Below are 15,092 nucleotides of genomic sequence, written 5' to 3' on the forward strand. Positions count from 1 at the left end.
TACACTGAGAAGTTGAAAAAGCATCCCAGAAGGTCTCCCATGAGAAACCACTTCCATATTTTCATACATGGGCATTCCGTGAAATCACCATGATGGGCCCTTTGCATTGAGTGATTATTGGCAGCAAGGCTACACAAAGCAGATTGGGGAAAAAAAATCAAAGTAATCATGAAAAATCCACATCCACATCCACCCACATCCACACAGTATCTTGGCCTTCACAAATGTCCACATCATCAAGGAGAAGGAAAAAACAGATTGCGCTTTTGAAGACCTGAGAAATTACTTAGGTGCCCTGTACCTTTACAGACGACATATTATACAGTGAGGTAAGTTAAGACACTTAGAATATGGTTTCAGAAGCAGAAGATAGTTTTAGAAGAAACAGAGGAACTATTTAAAAACAATTAAAGCAATCCAAATAGAAATGAACAATGATCATAGATGTCCAAAGCATAGTTGGAAAATATTTAAGTAGCAATTAGGAAAAAAAGAATGCTTTTTCCTGTGTCTTTTTAACTTTAAAAACCCTGTATTTTAATTTCTTTAAATCGTATTTTCACTTCAACATTCGCTCTAATGTAAAACTTACTTTATATATGTCTGTGTATTCCTTTTCCCAAACCCTTCCCTTTGCTTTTTTGTTTGTTTAATAAAATAAAAACATCAGAGCGCAGAAATGATTTAGATGCACTGGTTGCATGTCCCAGAGCAGTGAATGTGAAGTGGTGTAACCAGTGGACTTGGGGCCATGTTTGCTGCATACCTAGGGAGGCTTATAGCTTGGAACCACCAGCTGCAAACTTACCTTTATTCAAACCTGGAGATAATAAATAAATCTACTTCCCCAAAGCAGCACCCCACAAATATAAGGGGTTTGTCTTGAGTACCAGACCAAGTGAGATGAATTGCACAACAGGAGAAATTTCACACGTGTGCCCTCCACTCCGTCCTTGGCATTCGTTGGCAAGACCATGTCCCCAACCTGGAGATGTTGGATCACGTGGCGTCTACCAGCATTGAGTCCCTGATTATCAGAGCCCAGATGCAGTGGGAGGGAGGCGTCATCAGAATGGACGACCACCAGTTGCTCTATGGCGTAACACGGTGTTTCTCAACCTTGGCTGCTTGAAGCCAGGTGGACTTCAACTCCCAGAATTCCCCAGCCAGCATACCACATAGTTCAGGGTTTCTCAACCCTGGCAACTAGACGTGTGGACTACAACTCCAACATGGCTGGCTGGGGAATTCTGGGAGTTGAAGTCCACCCAGCCTCAAGCAGCCAAGGTTGAGAAACACTGGTTTAATGTGTTCCTCTGTGGTGTAAGCTCCAAGGAAAATCGTGAGTGGTGTCAGAATAACGCCCACAGAAATTTTAACAATGGACTTCCAATGTTGTACTAGACTCTGCGCTTCCAAAGTGGGACTGCAGAGCCACCTCTGTGTTGACAGATGAACTGCACAACAGCGTGTCTTCGAACCCAAAGGACTAGCTATTATTATTTCCAGACCAACTGAAAGGAACGCTCTGCCATTTCAAAGCACACTCCCTACGCACCGAAACATTTCAGCAGCCTGATTCCAGACTGGTAAGGGTTGCTGTGCTGTTGCTGTTATTAAACCACTAAGAGCTGGAAATCTTTCTGTTAATCAGCTGCAAATGGGTCGGCAGACCCATTATTGTAAAAGTTGGTTCCCAGACTGATATTCAAGGGACTGTGTGATGCAATTCAGCATTCATAATGAAATAAATGGGGCTGCTTAGAGTTAAAATGGGTGAAGCAGCGTAAAAGCTTCATAATAACGAAATGTAAACCGCCAACTGCAAGCCCCTCCATTATCAGTGAAAAGAACTGCTTCCTTGTTGGATTACAGGAGAGCTTTTAGGAAGAAATTCAAAACCCCTGCTTCAGCATATCACGGGATGTATTGTCACTAAATGAGAAATAGTTCAGTTGCTGGAATTCCTGTTAAGTCCGCCCTTTTCTTCTCCATAAATCTCGCTAAAGAGAACGTTGTGAGAATTGTGCTTGGAAATAATTGTTTTTGGCTTTAGAGAGCTGCCAACCACCCTGACAATTCTGGGCCTTACCTAAAGCAGGAAAGGCCCAGAACCAGATAAAGTCTTTTTGAAGAAGGTTTATAGATAGATAAATTTTAACTGGTGCTAAACTTAAGCCTATTTTGCCGTACGGCATTACAGGTAGTCCTCGAATTATGATCAGAATTGAGAGCGGAATCTCCATCGTAAGTCACTGCAGTCGTAAGTCGAGTCCTCACACGACCAGACCCAATTTTACGACCACTTTTATGGCAGCCATTAAGCGAATCATGGGTCGTTAAGCGAATCACTGGAGTTGTTAAGCGAATCCAGCTTCCCCAATGAGTGTTTTTTGCTGGAAAACAGCAAAAAATGTTGCGAGACATGACCACGTGACCGCGGGATGCTGCGACCAGTTGTAAATGCGAGCCAGTTGCCAAGCACCTGAAATGCGATCATGTGACTGTGGGGAGGTGGTGCGACATTTTGCGGTGCTTGGAAGTGCTCTACAGGCCATAAAGCACTCACTCCAAGGCTGCTGTAACTTCAGACCATCATTAAACGAATGGTTGTAAGCTGAGGGCTACCCGTAGGAGAAGTGCTAGACGGGTATGATCTGGAGGGAAGACAGTAGGAGAGAATACTTCCCACGCATACTGGTTCTAAATCAATTCTGTGATCCCAGTTAGTTCAATCCACTAACCACTAACCACTCTAACCACAACTGTACTGCAGTGAGGAAGTGGAAGAAGCTGAAATAGCTCTGAAACCTCCCAATTTTTGCCCTTTCATTACCAATATTTTCTGCTAGTCTTTACATTTGCACATCTATCTATGCCAGGGTTTCTCAGCCTCAGGAACTTTAAGCTGGGTGGACTTCAACTCCCAGAATTCTCCAGCCAGCCATGTTGGAGTTGGTCCACACGTCTTAGTTGCCAAGGTTGAGAAACCCTGATCTATGTGGTCGCTAGGAGTCAAAAACAACCTGATGGCACATAATCAATCCATCAATCCATCTATCACATTTGCAAAGGCGTCTGTGAAGTCTAAAGGACAACCAGGACTTTCCAGATGCAACTCCAGCCCTTGTTCACCACTGATCAGGCCATGTAGGCTAGATTGTGACAGGTTTGAGCTCAGGTCAGGCAGAGCCGTGTTTTTCAACCTTGGCAGCTTTAGGCTGTGTGGGCTTCCCCAGCCAGCCTAGGTGATCCTTCCAACTCACCCATTCTATGACTCCATGACACTAACTTCATTCATTCCTGTACACTAACAGCAGAACTAAGGGACAACCCTTGCTGGAGGCCACTCCGACTCCTTTCTGCAACACCAATGATAATTCAGTCTTCTAACTGAGCAAAATAGTTTAATGTCTTCACAGAAAATATAATGAACTAAGAACAGCTGAACAGAAACAGGTCCTCTTGCCCTGCCTCAAAAGGTTTCTTTCCCAACCCTCCAATGTAGAATCGGCCCATCCAAGCGGCTCCAGGTATCCTTCAATTTCAGATCATCTTCTTGAAATTCTCAATAGCTTCCTCTGACTTCTGCAGTTCGGTCTCACTTTGCTTCAGCTGGGAAAAAAGTGGACAAATTCACTTTGGTGGTGAAGCATCCGTATCTGACCTCCCATTCCTGTTCTGAAGTGTCTTTTGGCAATTCCCTCAAGAAGTTTGCAGACCAGGAATGGGCACCCTATGGCCCTCAAGCCTCTTTTCTGTGACCTTTGATTGCTAAAAACCAGGAGCCCGGTTTCCTGCCTTTTTTAGCTGAAAAACATAAAAAATGTAAATGCCTATAATAAGTGTACCGGGTTAAAAGGCAAGTAAAACTCAAAAACCTTCTAAACCCCTTCCCACCACATTTTAGGAAAGTGAGGACCACAATGTTAAAAGGGATCATTGGCCACCAAGATTGTCCATCCCTGACATAGGATCTTCTGAAAAAACCAAGAGCCTTTTCTGGTCCTGAGTCCTGAGTGCTAGGCCCCAAAATGGCTAAAATCTCTCAATGTCTTATGATCACAGAGATTTCAGAAATGGAAAACAGAAACAACAACAACAACAACAACAAAAGGAACTATCTTTTGGGAAATTTGGTGGAAATCTTGGCACCCACAGGTGATGCACTAGGTCAAGCACCATCCCTAACCTGACTTATGGCAGAGCAGGGCCCCAAATGCCAATCCTGTTTGAGTTACCTTGGCTGCATCCAACTCCTGGACTTTGGTTGGTACCTTAGCAGCGTAATCTAGACTGTCCATACGCTCACGCAACAATAGGATTTGTTTCTGCAGTTCGGCCTTTTTTCCTGCCAGTTTGGTTATCTCCTTCTCGGCATCAATCAAGCCCTGCCAGGGGAATTCAGAGAGACAGCAATACTACAAGCATACGAATGGGTAGCACTGAGAGAGTCACTGGACTCTCAGCAAGAGATACATCCCACTGCAACCTGAATGTTAATTCAGATTGCAGTGGGATATAAATGCAATCAATCAATCAATCAGTCAATCAATCGTATGTCAATGTGCAAATTACTCAGTGCTACCACCATTTCTGCAAAAGCCTTCGAAAGTGAGAAGGAAATCTTTTCCTGGATGTTTTGGAAGAGATGTGGACAGGACACTGTTTTGGGGTATGATTTCTGGTAAGTCAGTTTAAACTCACATACTTCCTTGGCTTAGTTTATTCATCTTAAAAACTGAGAGAGGTTATACAGAATCAGAAGGGTAAAACTGCGATGGTGGGGAACATAAATGGTTGCAGCGGACAAAGAAGGTCTGTCGTGGATTCCAGGGCCTCAGTAGACACTGAAGGTGTGCTGCTTTTGTCCCTAAGTGAGGCAGCATGAGGTGAATTGCTCTCCCTTGTAATTGATGGGAGCTTTAGAAGTTCCAGTGCTGGTCTCCTGAAGATGAAGACACTGTGTTCAAATCCCCTGGGATTGAAGCTCCATTCACTGGGGTTCAGGTTTTTGCAGCTGAGCCAGTCTACTGTCATGTGTTGGATACCCTGGGTATGTTCTGCCACAGGAGGCTTTACATATGTTTTTCTCAGCTCCATGTTAAGAATTTGCCATCAGGTCACGTTGTCTGTTAGGAAAAAGACATGCTGGACTTGTGGAGCTTCTGGACCTTGCCCAGACCTAGTCATGCTGCATGAAGCTCCAGGAAGTCTGTGGTATCTTGGGTTATCTCTTCTATCCTGATTTCCTGGGTTTCTCGGCCTCGATCCCTGCCCTTGGATAGGGCTTCTGAGAACCACCATTTGAGGGAGCTCCTCACCATCACTGGGGTTGCCAGACCTCTCTGGAATCTTTGGGCTACGAAATTCTGGAAGGGCAGGACTAACACTGGAAGGATGGGAATGGAATCTCACTACAGTACTGCCTATGGAGGTGATCATCTGGCCTTGGAGCTGAGGAGAATCATGAGACCCAGTAGCTGGCCTGAGGGACTGACATGAGCAGTCGGATGGTCTCCTTCTCTTTGGTATGGAGCTCAGCAATTTTTGGGTGATCAGAATTGTGGCCAGTCGCTGCAGGTTGTATACTGGTTCAAGGATGCTCTGATCTTTGATTTAAGAAGCTGGATCCTTGAAGCTCTACACTGTGACCCAGATTTTCTTCTGTTTGCTGGGAAAGAACTGGATCAGCAAGTCACCTAGCTATGGGAATACATGGATTCCCTTAGATCTGAGGTGAACCATGACAGTCACCATCCTCTTCCTGAATACTGTGGAAGCTGACAAGAGCCCAAATGGAAAAGCCTAGAATGATGGCTAAATCTCTGGTATGTGAACTTGAGCAACAACGGGATATGTAGGCAGGTCTCCAGTAGATCTAGGAACACCAGAATATTTTCTTTCGGCAAGCCCTCCATCAGGGGTCTTAGCATTTCCATCCAGAACTTGTGGCATTGAACGTGCAGGCTGACTTATTTTAAGTCCAGATGGCAGACCATTCCCTGCTCTTAGAAGCAGTGAAGTATATGAAACATGAGCCTAAGATTCTCTTGCCCCATGGAACCAGCTCAATCACCTGGATGCCTAGGTGATTAATGGCCCTCCGAACTACCTTGTTTGATCACCTGCCGCAGTGTGGGGGAGGGAATAAAGTGATATCAGCAGGGATGCTGGCAAATTCTATGTCTAACGGTATGCAAGACCATCTTTAGAACATGGAGGTCTGATGTTATGTTACAGAACAAAGTATATTAGCTTCCCAGCCTTTTGATGGTGTGGGAAAGCTTTCCTCCACAGGCTGGCGGAATCCAGAACGCTCCCATGTCCTCCAGCATCTTCACAAAAGTGAGTAATTGGAGCTGAATTTACTGACCGTGATTCTCCTTGTTCTAACAGCTAAGGAGGATAAAGTAAGGCACCGGAACACAAAGGAAAAAGGAAAGGCTGATTTGTGAGGAAGACTGGGTTGCGGGGATGGCTAGTGCAAGTCCCAGGAGGATGGACTCACCGGTGTAAGGCAGGGCTGGAACTGGGACTGAGCTTTCTGACGCTTCATCGGAACCTTCTAGCCTTGCCTTCAGAGCAAATGTGAGCCCCCCACTTCAGAATTCCCTGTCCCTACTATAGGAAAAAAGAAATCTGCCCCCCAAAACCAAGGATCGCATTGGTTCCCCACTGCTGGCCGCCATTTTGCTGCCTGCTGGTTTTCTAGTACCTTGAGCAGAAGATGGACGGTGCATCTGTCAGAGGCTATAGCTACAGCACAGCCAGAGGGAGGTACTTGCCCCGGCTCTAGTACCAGCACTTGCTTGGAGGAGGAAAGGGCCCGGACGTATTCGGAGCAACGAGTCACAGACTCCGCTGTCTCAAGATCCCGGCACTGTAAGTAACCTGGGGACAGAGGAACAGAAGAAGAGGGTCAGGGAAGCCAAGAGGAGCGTGGGCCCACCGGTTGTCCTGCTTTCCTGTGTATCGTTCCCTACAGCCTCATTGTAGGCAGCAAGGAAGATCCTGAGGGAGATGTGCAGGAGCTGTTGCCTAGAGAAAAGGGTGGGAACTTTTAAACTTTCCAGAACAGCCAGATAACGTTCGGAAGCAGCTCCCCAATTCATTGAACTATAAGGAGCAGAAGGAAGAGGTACAGCCCAGTCAAACTTGCCAGAGTCTACAGGTAGTCCTCATTTAACAACTGTTCCTTTAGTGACGGTCGGAAGTTATGACAGCCTCGTAAAAAGTGCTCTACGACCTGTGCTCACGCTTATGACTGTTGCAAAATGTCACACCACCCCTGCAATCACATGATCGCAATTCAGACGTTTGGCAGCCGGCTCACATTTATGCCATTGCGGCGTCCTGTGGTCACGTGATCGCGATTTGTGACCTTTTTGCTGGTTTCTGGCTAAAACCATCTATTGGAGAAGCTGGATTTACTTCCGTTTGTCATAAAAATGTTGTAAAATCGGTCCGATCACATGGTGACTCACTTAGTGACTGCACCACTTAACCAGCTTTCTGGTCCTTATTGTGGTTGTTAAGTGAGGACTACCTGTGTTATGATAGCCAATCTCAATAAAAGTTATTTTAACCTTCCTGTGGAGTTGATTTCCTGGTCTGGTCATGACCTCTGAGATCAAGGACAGGCAGCCTGTCTGTGACTGGAGGTTGCATTCTCAGACTCAATGCTTGGTGACTTAAAGGCTACAAGGAAAGTGAGAATGAGGGAGGGAGCAAATTCAAACTGATGGCTCAGAGAAACAAAGGTGGAAGAAACTGCTATTGGCCCCTTCTACGTAGGCCTGTAAAACTCCCCCAACCACTGAAAAAGGCCCAGGCTTGAGACAGCTCACTTTCCTGATGAAGAACTGGACCATTCCCCCCAAAAAGAAGGCCAGATGGGAAAAAATGGAGCCAGCTGTTCTTAAGGAAAAGTAGTGATGCATCTTCCTCGGCTAAGGCTGGCATTCCAGCCTTGCCTGCTGGGGACAGGAAAGCCAGAAAGACTGAAATTTCTGCCTTCCAGGTCAGTGTTTCTCAACTTTGGCAACTTTCAGATAGTTGGCTGGGGAATTCTGGGAATTGAAGTCCACACATCCGAAAGTTGCCAAGGTTGAGAAACACTGTTCCAGGTGGTCTCTCTCTTTAGTCAGACACATCTTTTCATTGAAAACTCAACAGATCAAAGTGCCGAAGGGGCAAATGTGATGAAATTAATCCTTCCCTTTACTCCTTTGGTGTTCAGTGTTTGTCTTCTGACATCTGCAACTACATGTTGGCTCCCAGCTCTCTACATAATAGGTATTAAGCTAGCAGAGGTTTTAATGCTAATTTAGCACTTTATTTTCCAGGGGTGGGGAAACCACCCCAAAAATGTTGCAGGGAAAACTGCCAATTTTGAGCAGCACCTTCTTGAAGGGAGAGAAACACTGCTGGCCCCAGACACTGAACGGAGGAGTTACAAACTACTGGCCCCATCTCAAATCTATTCACTAAATTCATTATTCCAACTCTCTGCCAACTGAAGACCAATACTGCAGAAAACATTTGTAACTGGATGGATGCAAAAGGTCTTCCATCTCCTCTGATGATTCTTCAAGATAAGCAACTCCCAAAAGTCTAGCCAATTGGCCTGGCTTGCTAACACATCTTAGTTTTTCAGGCATGCAACTTTCTCCAAACTAATGCCGTCCATATTTGGCAGGACTGCAACTTCCAGAATTTCAAGCCAGCTCAGCCAAAGACAGAACTGGATTCATAGCTTCTCATTAATTAGTGAAATGCCTTCAGTGAAAAACTCACAGTCAGCTTTGGTTTTAGTGAGGTTATAGTCCGCCCGGAGAGAACGCACAGCCTTAATGATGTTCAACACGAAGTCAATGGTGTGGTCCAGACTTTCGTTTCTCCAATGAAACTGAAAGAAGACAGAAGAATGAGCAGCTTGATTTAATTTTAATTTCAGTATCACACCAAAATGAAATGGTCTAATCAGAAGAACCTTTCAGGACTAATTTTCCTTTTTCAGTACCATACCGTGGGATAGCCAAAGCTTGCAGCATTATCATTCTGTTTTATTACAATCATATAGGTAGTCCTTGACTCACAACTGTTTGTTTAATGATGGTCAAAAAGATATCATGGCCTCGGAATAGGTGCTTTATAGCCTGTAATGCACTTCCAAGCATCATAAAACATCTCACCACCCTCCCACGGTCACATGATCACATTTTGGGCACTTGGCAACCAGCTCGCATTTACAACTGGTTGCAGTGTCCCATGGTCACAGGATCATGTTTTGCGACTTTTTTGCCATTTTCCAGCAAAAAACACCCATTGGGAAACACCCATTCACTTAATGACCACACCGATTCACTTAACGACCATCATTAAAATGGTCGTAAAATCGGGTCTGGTCAAGTGGTGACTCAACTTATGACCGCAGTGACTTCCGGTGGAAATTCCAATCCCAATTGTGGTCATAAGTCAAGGACTATCTGTACCTGTGATTGTGATTTTGCAGGGACCCAATTTGTGTGCTCTTCTTTTCCATGGCATGAATTTTGGGCTTTACTTGAAAAGGAGCTTCCGTGGCAACCTTTGGCCTCCTCCTCAGGGTGGACTAGACTGCACTCAACAACATTGCCAGCCCCAAGCTTCAGATTCCATTACCCAGTTACCTGCTCAGTGGTGGGGTAAGGGGTGACACAGATGCTGGGAGGGTCAGAGGAAGGAGCCCGTCGGGGCAGCCGCTGGAACAGCTCCTCTGTGACAAAAGGCATAAAAGGGCTGAGAAGACGAAGACTGGCATCCAAGCAGGTGTAAAGAACATTCTGGGCTGTTTGAATTGCAGCCTGGTCTGGACCGGCAAACACAGGCTTTAGGCACTCCTAAGTGGAAAATTTTAAAAAAAGGATAAAAATGTAGAAGGTGGCACAGCCAAGCAAATAAGCTTAACTTGCTTAATGACCATTCACTTAGTGACTGTCCAGAGTTATGACAGCGCTGAAAAAAATCGACTTACAACCATTCCTCGCACTTACGACCATTGAAGCATCCCTGCAGTTACGTGATCGTGATTCGGGAGCTTGGCAACTGTCATGCATTCATGATGATTGCAGTGTCCTGCAGTCACATGATCACCTTTTTTTGACTTTCCCAGCTGGCTTCCGATAAGCAAAATCAATAGGAAACCATGTGATTTGCTTAACAACCACATGGTTCATTTAACGACTATGTGATTCACTTAACGACCACCATAGAAATGGTCATAAAATCAGGTCCAGATTTGCTTAATGACCACATTACTTAGTGATCTAAATGCTGGTTCCAATTGTGGTTGTTAAGCAACGACTACCTGTACTAAAATTACATATTTATTTGAATTTATTAGCCACCCAACTCTGTTATGTATCTTTTACTAGCCCATTCAGAGATGAGTAGCCTGCATTTACATACCATCTCAAAGATTTTCCCCTCCTCTGCACCCATCTTTGAAACACTGGCTACTAACTTATTAGCAGGCTTGGGTTGTTGTTTTTTTAAAAGTGTTATATCAAACAGGCTAATGAAAGAAGGCCAAAATTAGCCAAGCTTTTAAACTCACTTGCATAGAACATTTGTGTCACCTATGGTGACCAGGCAGAGAATCAGATTCAAACCTGGGTTTCATGATGCATTTCAATGTTTACTAGTTTTTGCATTGCCTTAGTAGTAGGAACTCAGAACAACTCTGTGGGGTAGACTCAGATGAGTTTGCACTATCTGTCACTGCAACTTAATCAAATCAACTCAATGGTTAGGCCTGGATTCCAAAATTGGCTCAATATCAAAATCAAGGGTAGCCTTCAACCAACCGGGGGTCTCCCAGATATACTGGGACAATGACTCTCAGAAGCCCATCTAGTTTGGAATTCTGGGCGTTGTAGTCCCATCCTATCCAAGAGACACCAGCTTGGGGAAATTACTCTAGGCATTACACCTTATATGTAATAGTGCATTATTTTTAATCAGATGGAATGGAAATATTGGAGAGCCAGTATGGTGTAGTGGTTAAGGCACCAGGCTAGAAACCGGGAGACGGTGAATTCTAGTCCTGCCTTAGGCAGGAAGCCAGCTGGGTGACCTTGGGCCAGTCCCTCTCTCTCAGCCCTAGGAAGGAGGCAATGGCAACCCACTTCTGAAAAACCTTGCCAAGAACAGTGCAGGGACTTGTCCAGGCAGTCTCCAAGAATCAGACATGACTGAATGGATTAAAAAAAAATGGAAATATTACACCTCCCAAGATGAAGGGGGTGAGAGTCCTGTGGCTCAGAGGTCTCACTCACAAGGTAGATGTCACACAGCTCATACAGCCAGAAATTATACACTGCTGTGGTGATGCCAGAAAAGTCATAGGCTTGAAACCCCGCATCGCACAACTCCACGGCATGGCTCAGGCGACTCAAGATCCAGAGGTCAACGAGGCTCTCGGAGCCACTGAGCTGCAACAAACAAGTCTGATGAGTAAGGAAGCGCTCCTGCTCACCCGGAATAATAAACGCTCTGCAACATGGATGGCCACTCCATGGAGAATATCTGGGGAAAATGGGAAAGCTTACCTCTGGGCTGGGGGGTGGCTGGAATCCCTCCCCAAGTCCACGGATGGCAAATCTCGTGGCATTCCACAGTTTGTTGCAGAAATAGCGGTAGCCCAGAACCCGGTTCACATCCAGGTTTATATCCCGGCCTGAAGAGAGAACAGCAAAAGAGGGACATTATGACAGAAGCCAACATGAAAGCCAAGTGAGGAATTCCATTACAAAACTGAGTCATGCTCTCAGGTGGAGGCAGAAAAAGTACCTTGAGATGTGTAAGCGCAAAGCGCAAACCGGAGGGCATCAGTCCCACATTCTGGGATTCCACTCGGGTAATCTGACTTCTGCAAAGCAAGCACCAACACACACATCTGACATCTCAGAAGTCTTCTGCTCCATTTTCAAAGCCTTCTCCCTAAATTATACGTGCTAATCCTTACACTCAAAGTGTCAAATCCAGAACAGGTAATTCAGCGGACCCCCCATCCAAGATGTTGAAATACAAATAATATATTCTGGATGAGCGTGTTTGTGTGGCATCTGAATGCTCTCCGTATACTACGAAACCTCTTGTGACTGATGCTTTGTAACCTTTAACTGGGTGAAACGGTGCGTTGTAGCACAACAATTTTTGAACCAAGGTACCTCAAATGGGCTAACCTACAGAGTGCATTCAAAATCTGGGACCCATTGCTCCCGTGGAATTAAAGTTTGGCAAACTTTATAAAACATTTTATGACATAAAAATTATCATAAAACTTTTAATGACATAATACAAAATGTCATAAAACATTTCCTGTGGTCAACTCCTGATGTTTGTGCTATACAGTTCAACACTGGCTACTTTCAAGGCAGATACCTCTCTCCTTAAATTTTTAAGAACTCTTCCAGTACATTAGAAGCTCTGCCATTGTTGAAGGCACTGAGAAATCTGGTAAGGAAATATCTCTGAAATGATGGCTCAGTGGGTCACAGATTGTCTAGTTTAAACCTAAAGCTGCTGAGAAAAAGAGGAAATATATTCACAGACACCATAGTGTGCCAAATCCGATACAGCCAAGGAACATCTGTATGCTGTCTATCAACATGAAACAAAGATTAGAGACAACAGAAAAAAATATATACCTGCCCCTTTTTTGCTCGCTCCAGCTCAACAGGGTCCAAATTGCTGTCTAATAATTGAGCATGTAGGCCCTTTAGAGACAGAGGGAAAGAAACGGTGGTCTTTCGTAAGATGTAGCAACCAGAATGTAGAACCAAAGGTTGCTCAGTAAGGCTAATATACTAAGAGAAATCTCCTTTGTGATCTTCCTCCAGCTCTGTGGAGACTAATAGAATTAGATGCCCAAAGAAGGAAGGAATTCCATCCAAAGTCCACTCCGAGAATGTTGGTGGACCCAGCAGGCAAGGCTTCCATTCTTGGGTGAAACCAAGTCCAGCCTTCTGATCCCAGCTGCTTTCTTTCACCTTGTGCTCTCCAGATGTTCGAGCACAAAACTCAGAATTCCAGCCCTCACTCTAGAGAACACTACCTTAGAAAAGGCTGGTCTCTGAGTTGAGGTGGGGAACAGGGAGGGCAGAAAGAGAAAAACCCTTCCCGGACAAACACATCTGAGGTCCAAACACATCTTTTGCTTTGACTATGCAGTCAAGATGGGGCAGGTCCACTGCCTGACCTCTGTCTGTCCCCACCCACTAAAGGCTGAAGAACCTGCCCAGGTTGACAATACCCTGATTAACCCATCAGCAAGAGGACAAGAACATTTATTTACTGTTCCAACTGCGAATGACTTCCCAACCTCCGTAAATTCAATTAAAAACAGTATAAACAAGCATAACAATAATATCAAAACATATATATTCAGGGTGTATCAAAAGTCAGGCCCCACAGGCCAATAGACAATCTAAAGGAGACCATCACATTAGAATTAGCAAATATCAGAGAATATTTACTTAGGAATGTTCCAAGGTCATACGTCAAACCAGTAAAAAAAGTGCTTAGAAGAAAATGGGAAGCAATTTGAATATTTAATGTAATTTCTATAATAAATTGTCTATGTGGCCTGACTTTTGGTACACCCTATATACAGCTCCAGAAGCAGCATCACATTACCCAGTTCAGTCAAACTTTCCATTGCCTAAAGGAACAAGCTCACAATTTGTAGAGTTCTCCCTACCGAATGGAAATTTGCCACTCGGATTCCATATTTATATTTATTTATTATTTTAGTACCGTAGGTGTTGATTTGCTGATTTTATGACGTTGAGGTTTTAAGGAGAATTTTATTGTAAACCGGCCAGAGTCCCCCTTTTCGGGGGAGATGGGCGGTAATAGGAATGTGAATAATAAACAAACACACAAACAAACAAACTTCCCAATACTGGAGAGGTCTTTGAAATTCACCTGTGAAGAACATTTCACATTTAGAAGATTCTGCACTTGATGTTTCAAGCTCACAGGAAGTATTTTGAGGCTGACTGTATCGGATGTGTTCCCAGCTCGAAGCAACCCCCTTTGGAACTTGGAACACTTGTTTGCTGCTTAGAATTCTTCCAAAAAGGCTGGAAGAACATCAGAACACCCCTTGTGGGGTCCAAGCAGCCCATTCTGAACTTGCAATGTCTCAGCCTCGAAACATTTTTCACGACGCGGAAGCGTCTGTCGCAAACCACCCACAGCAACCCTGAATGGGGAAGGGAAAAATTAGAGGCCCTTCTTGAGGAAGGGATAAGGGGCAAATATGTACTTCACCCCTTAAAGATGAAAAATTGGGCTCATACACAAAATTGAGGACTTAAATCTAGGGAAAGTTTAAGGAACTCGTTTCATCTTTTAGCATCCTCCTGATCCACCCAGGCAAACAACAGCAGAGGAGGAGGAGTGGGGGGGGGGGAGAGAGGACAACAAAATTTTCCCTAGTAATGTCAGGATGTCCCTGCCCACATTCCTTCACACTCCTTGCAGCCTTTGGAGGTCAAAGAAAGCAGCCTCCAGAAACCGGTCCATGTCTATCATACTGAATTGTGGCAAAACTAAAGGCAGCCACGTCTTCCCAGCCCTGCAGCACCTGAGATAGAGGCCACAACAACCTGGGTCAAAAGTAGAAACACAGGCCTGGCTGTTGCTGCAGTTGACTGTTGCTGCCTTCAGTCCGGCCCAAGCTTCTCTATGCAACCATTCAAATGTTCCCAACTGATCTGAGAAAGAATCGAGTTCCAAATCTCAGGGGAAAGACAGGCCTCTTGGCTATCAGCCACAACAGGAATCTACACCATCGTGCAGCTCCATCTTCTGGGCCACCAGCTGAGAACCCACAAACAATTGGTCACCTCCAGAGTAATGCCAGTGATCACATCCAAGGGATCGATGACATTTCCCAGCGATTTGCTCATCTTCCTGCCATGGGCATCCCGAATGACAGCATGAAGGTAAACCTGGAAAGGAAGCACGGACAGTTATTTAATTCTGAGGTGGACTGGAAATGGGCAAAGCGGTTGGCAACCCATCTGAGAGGTTTGATC

General features: G+C 44.9%; 1 protein-coding gene across 1 annotated transcript in view; it reads right to left on the minus strand.

The window, feature by feature from the left end:
- Positions 1 to 3,387: 3,387 nt before the first annotated feature.
- Positions 3,388 to 15,092, minus strand: part of VARS1 (valyl-tRNA synthetase 1) — a 34,007-nt gene continuing 22,302 nt past the window's right edge. Inside the window, exons 22-31 of the mRNA XM_063291292.1 lie at positions 14,901 to 15,005; positions 12,696 to 12,764; positions 11,836 to 11,914; positions 11,595 to 11,722; positions 11,322 to 11,477; positions 9,675 to 9,884; positions 8,800 to 8,911; positions 6,719 to 6,894; positions 4,242 to 4,391; positions 3,388 to 3,615 (exon numbers count right to left, since the gene is read on the minus strand). Of these exons, the coding sequence (XP_063147362.1) occupies positions 3,547 to 3,615; positions 4,242 to 4,391; positions 6,719 to 6,894; positions 8,800 to 8,911; positions 9,675 to 9,884; positions 11,322 to 11,477; positions 11,595 to 11,722; positions 11,836 to 11,914; positions 12,696 to 12,764; positions 14,901 to 15,005 (1,254 nt within the window). The 3' untranslated portion in view covers positions 3,388 to 3,546. The remainder of the gene's footprint in view (positions 3,616 to 4,241; positions 4,392 to 6,718; positions 6,895 to 8,799; positions 8,912 to 9,674; positions 9,885 to 11,321; positions 11,478 to 11,594; positions 11,723 to 11,835; positions 11,915 to 12,695; positions 12,765 to 14,900; positions 15,006 to 15,092) is intronic.

The sequence above is a fragment of the Candoia aspera genome, chromosome 2 (genome assembly GCF_035149785.1).
Source record: "Candoia aspera isolate rCanAsp1 chromosome 2, rCanAsp1.hap2, whole genome shotgun sequence".
Classification (NCBI taxonomy): Eukaryota; Metazoa; Chordata; class Lepidosauria; order Squamata; family Boidae; genus Candoia; species Candoia aspera.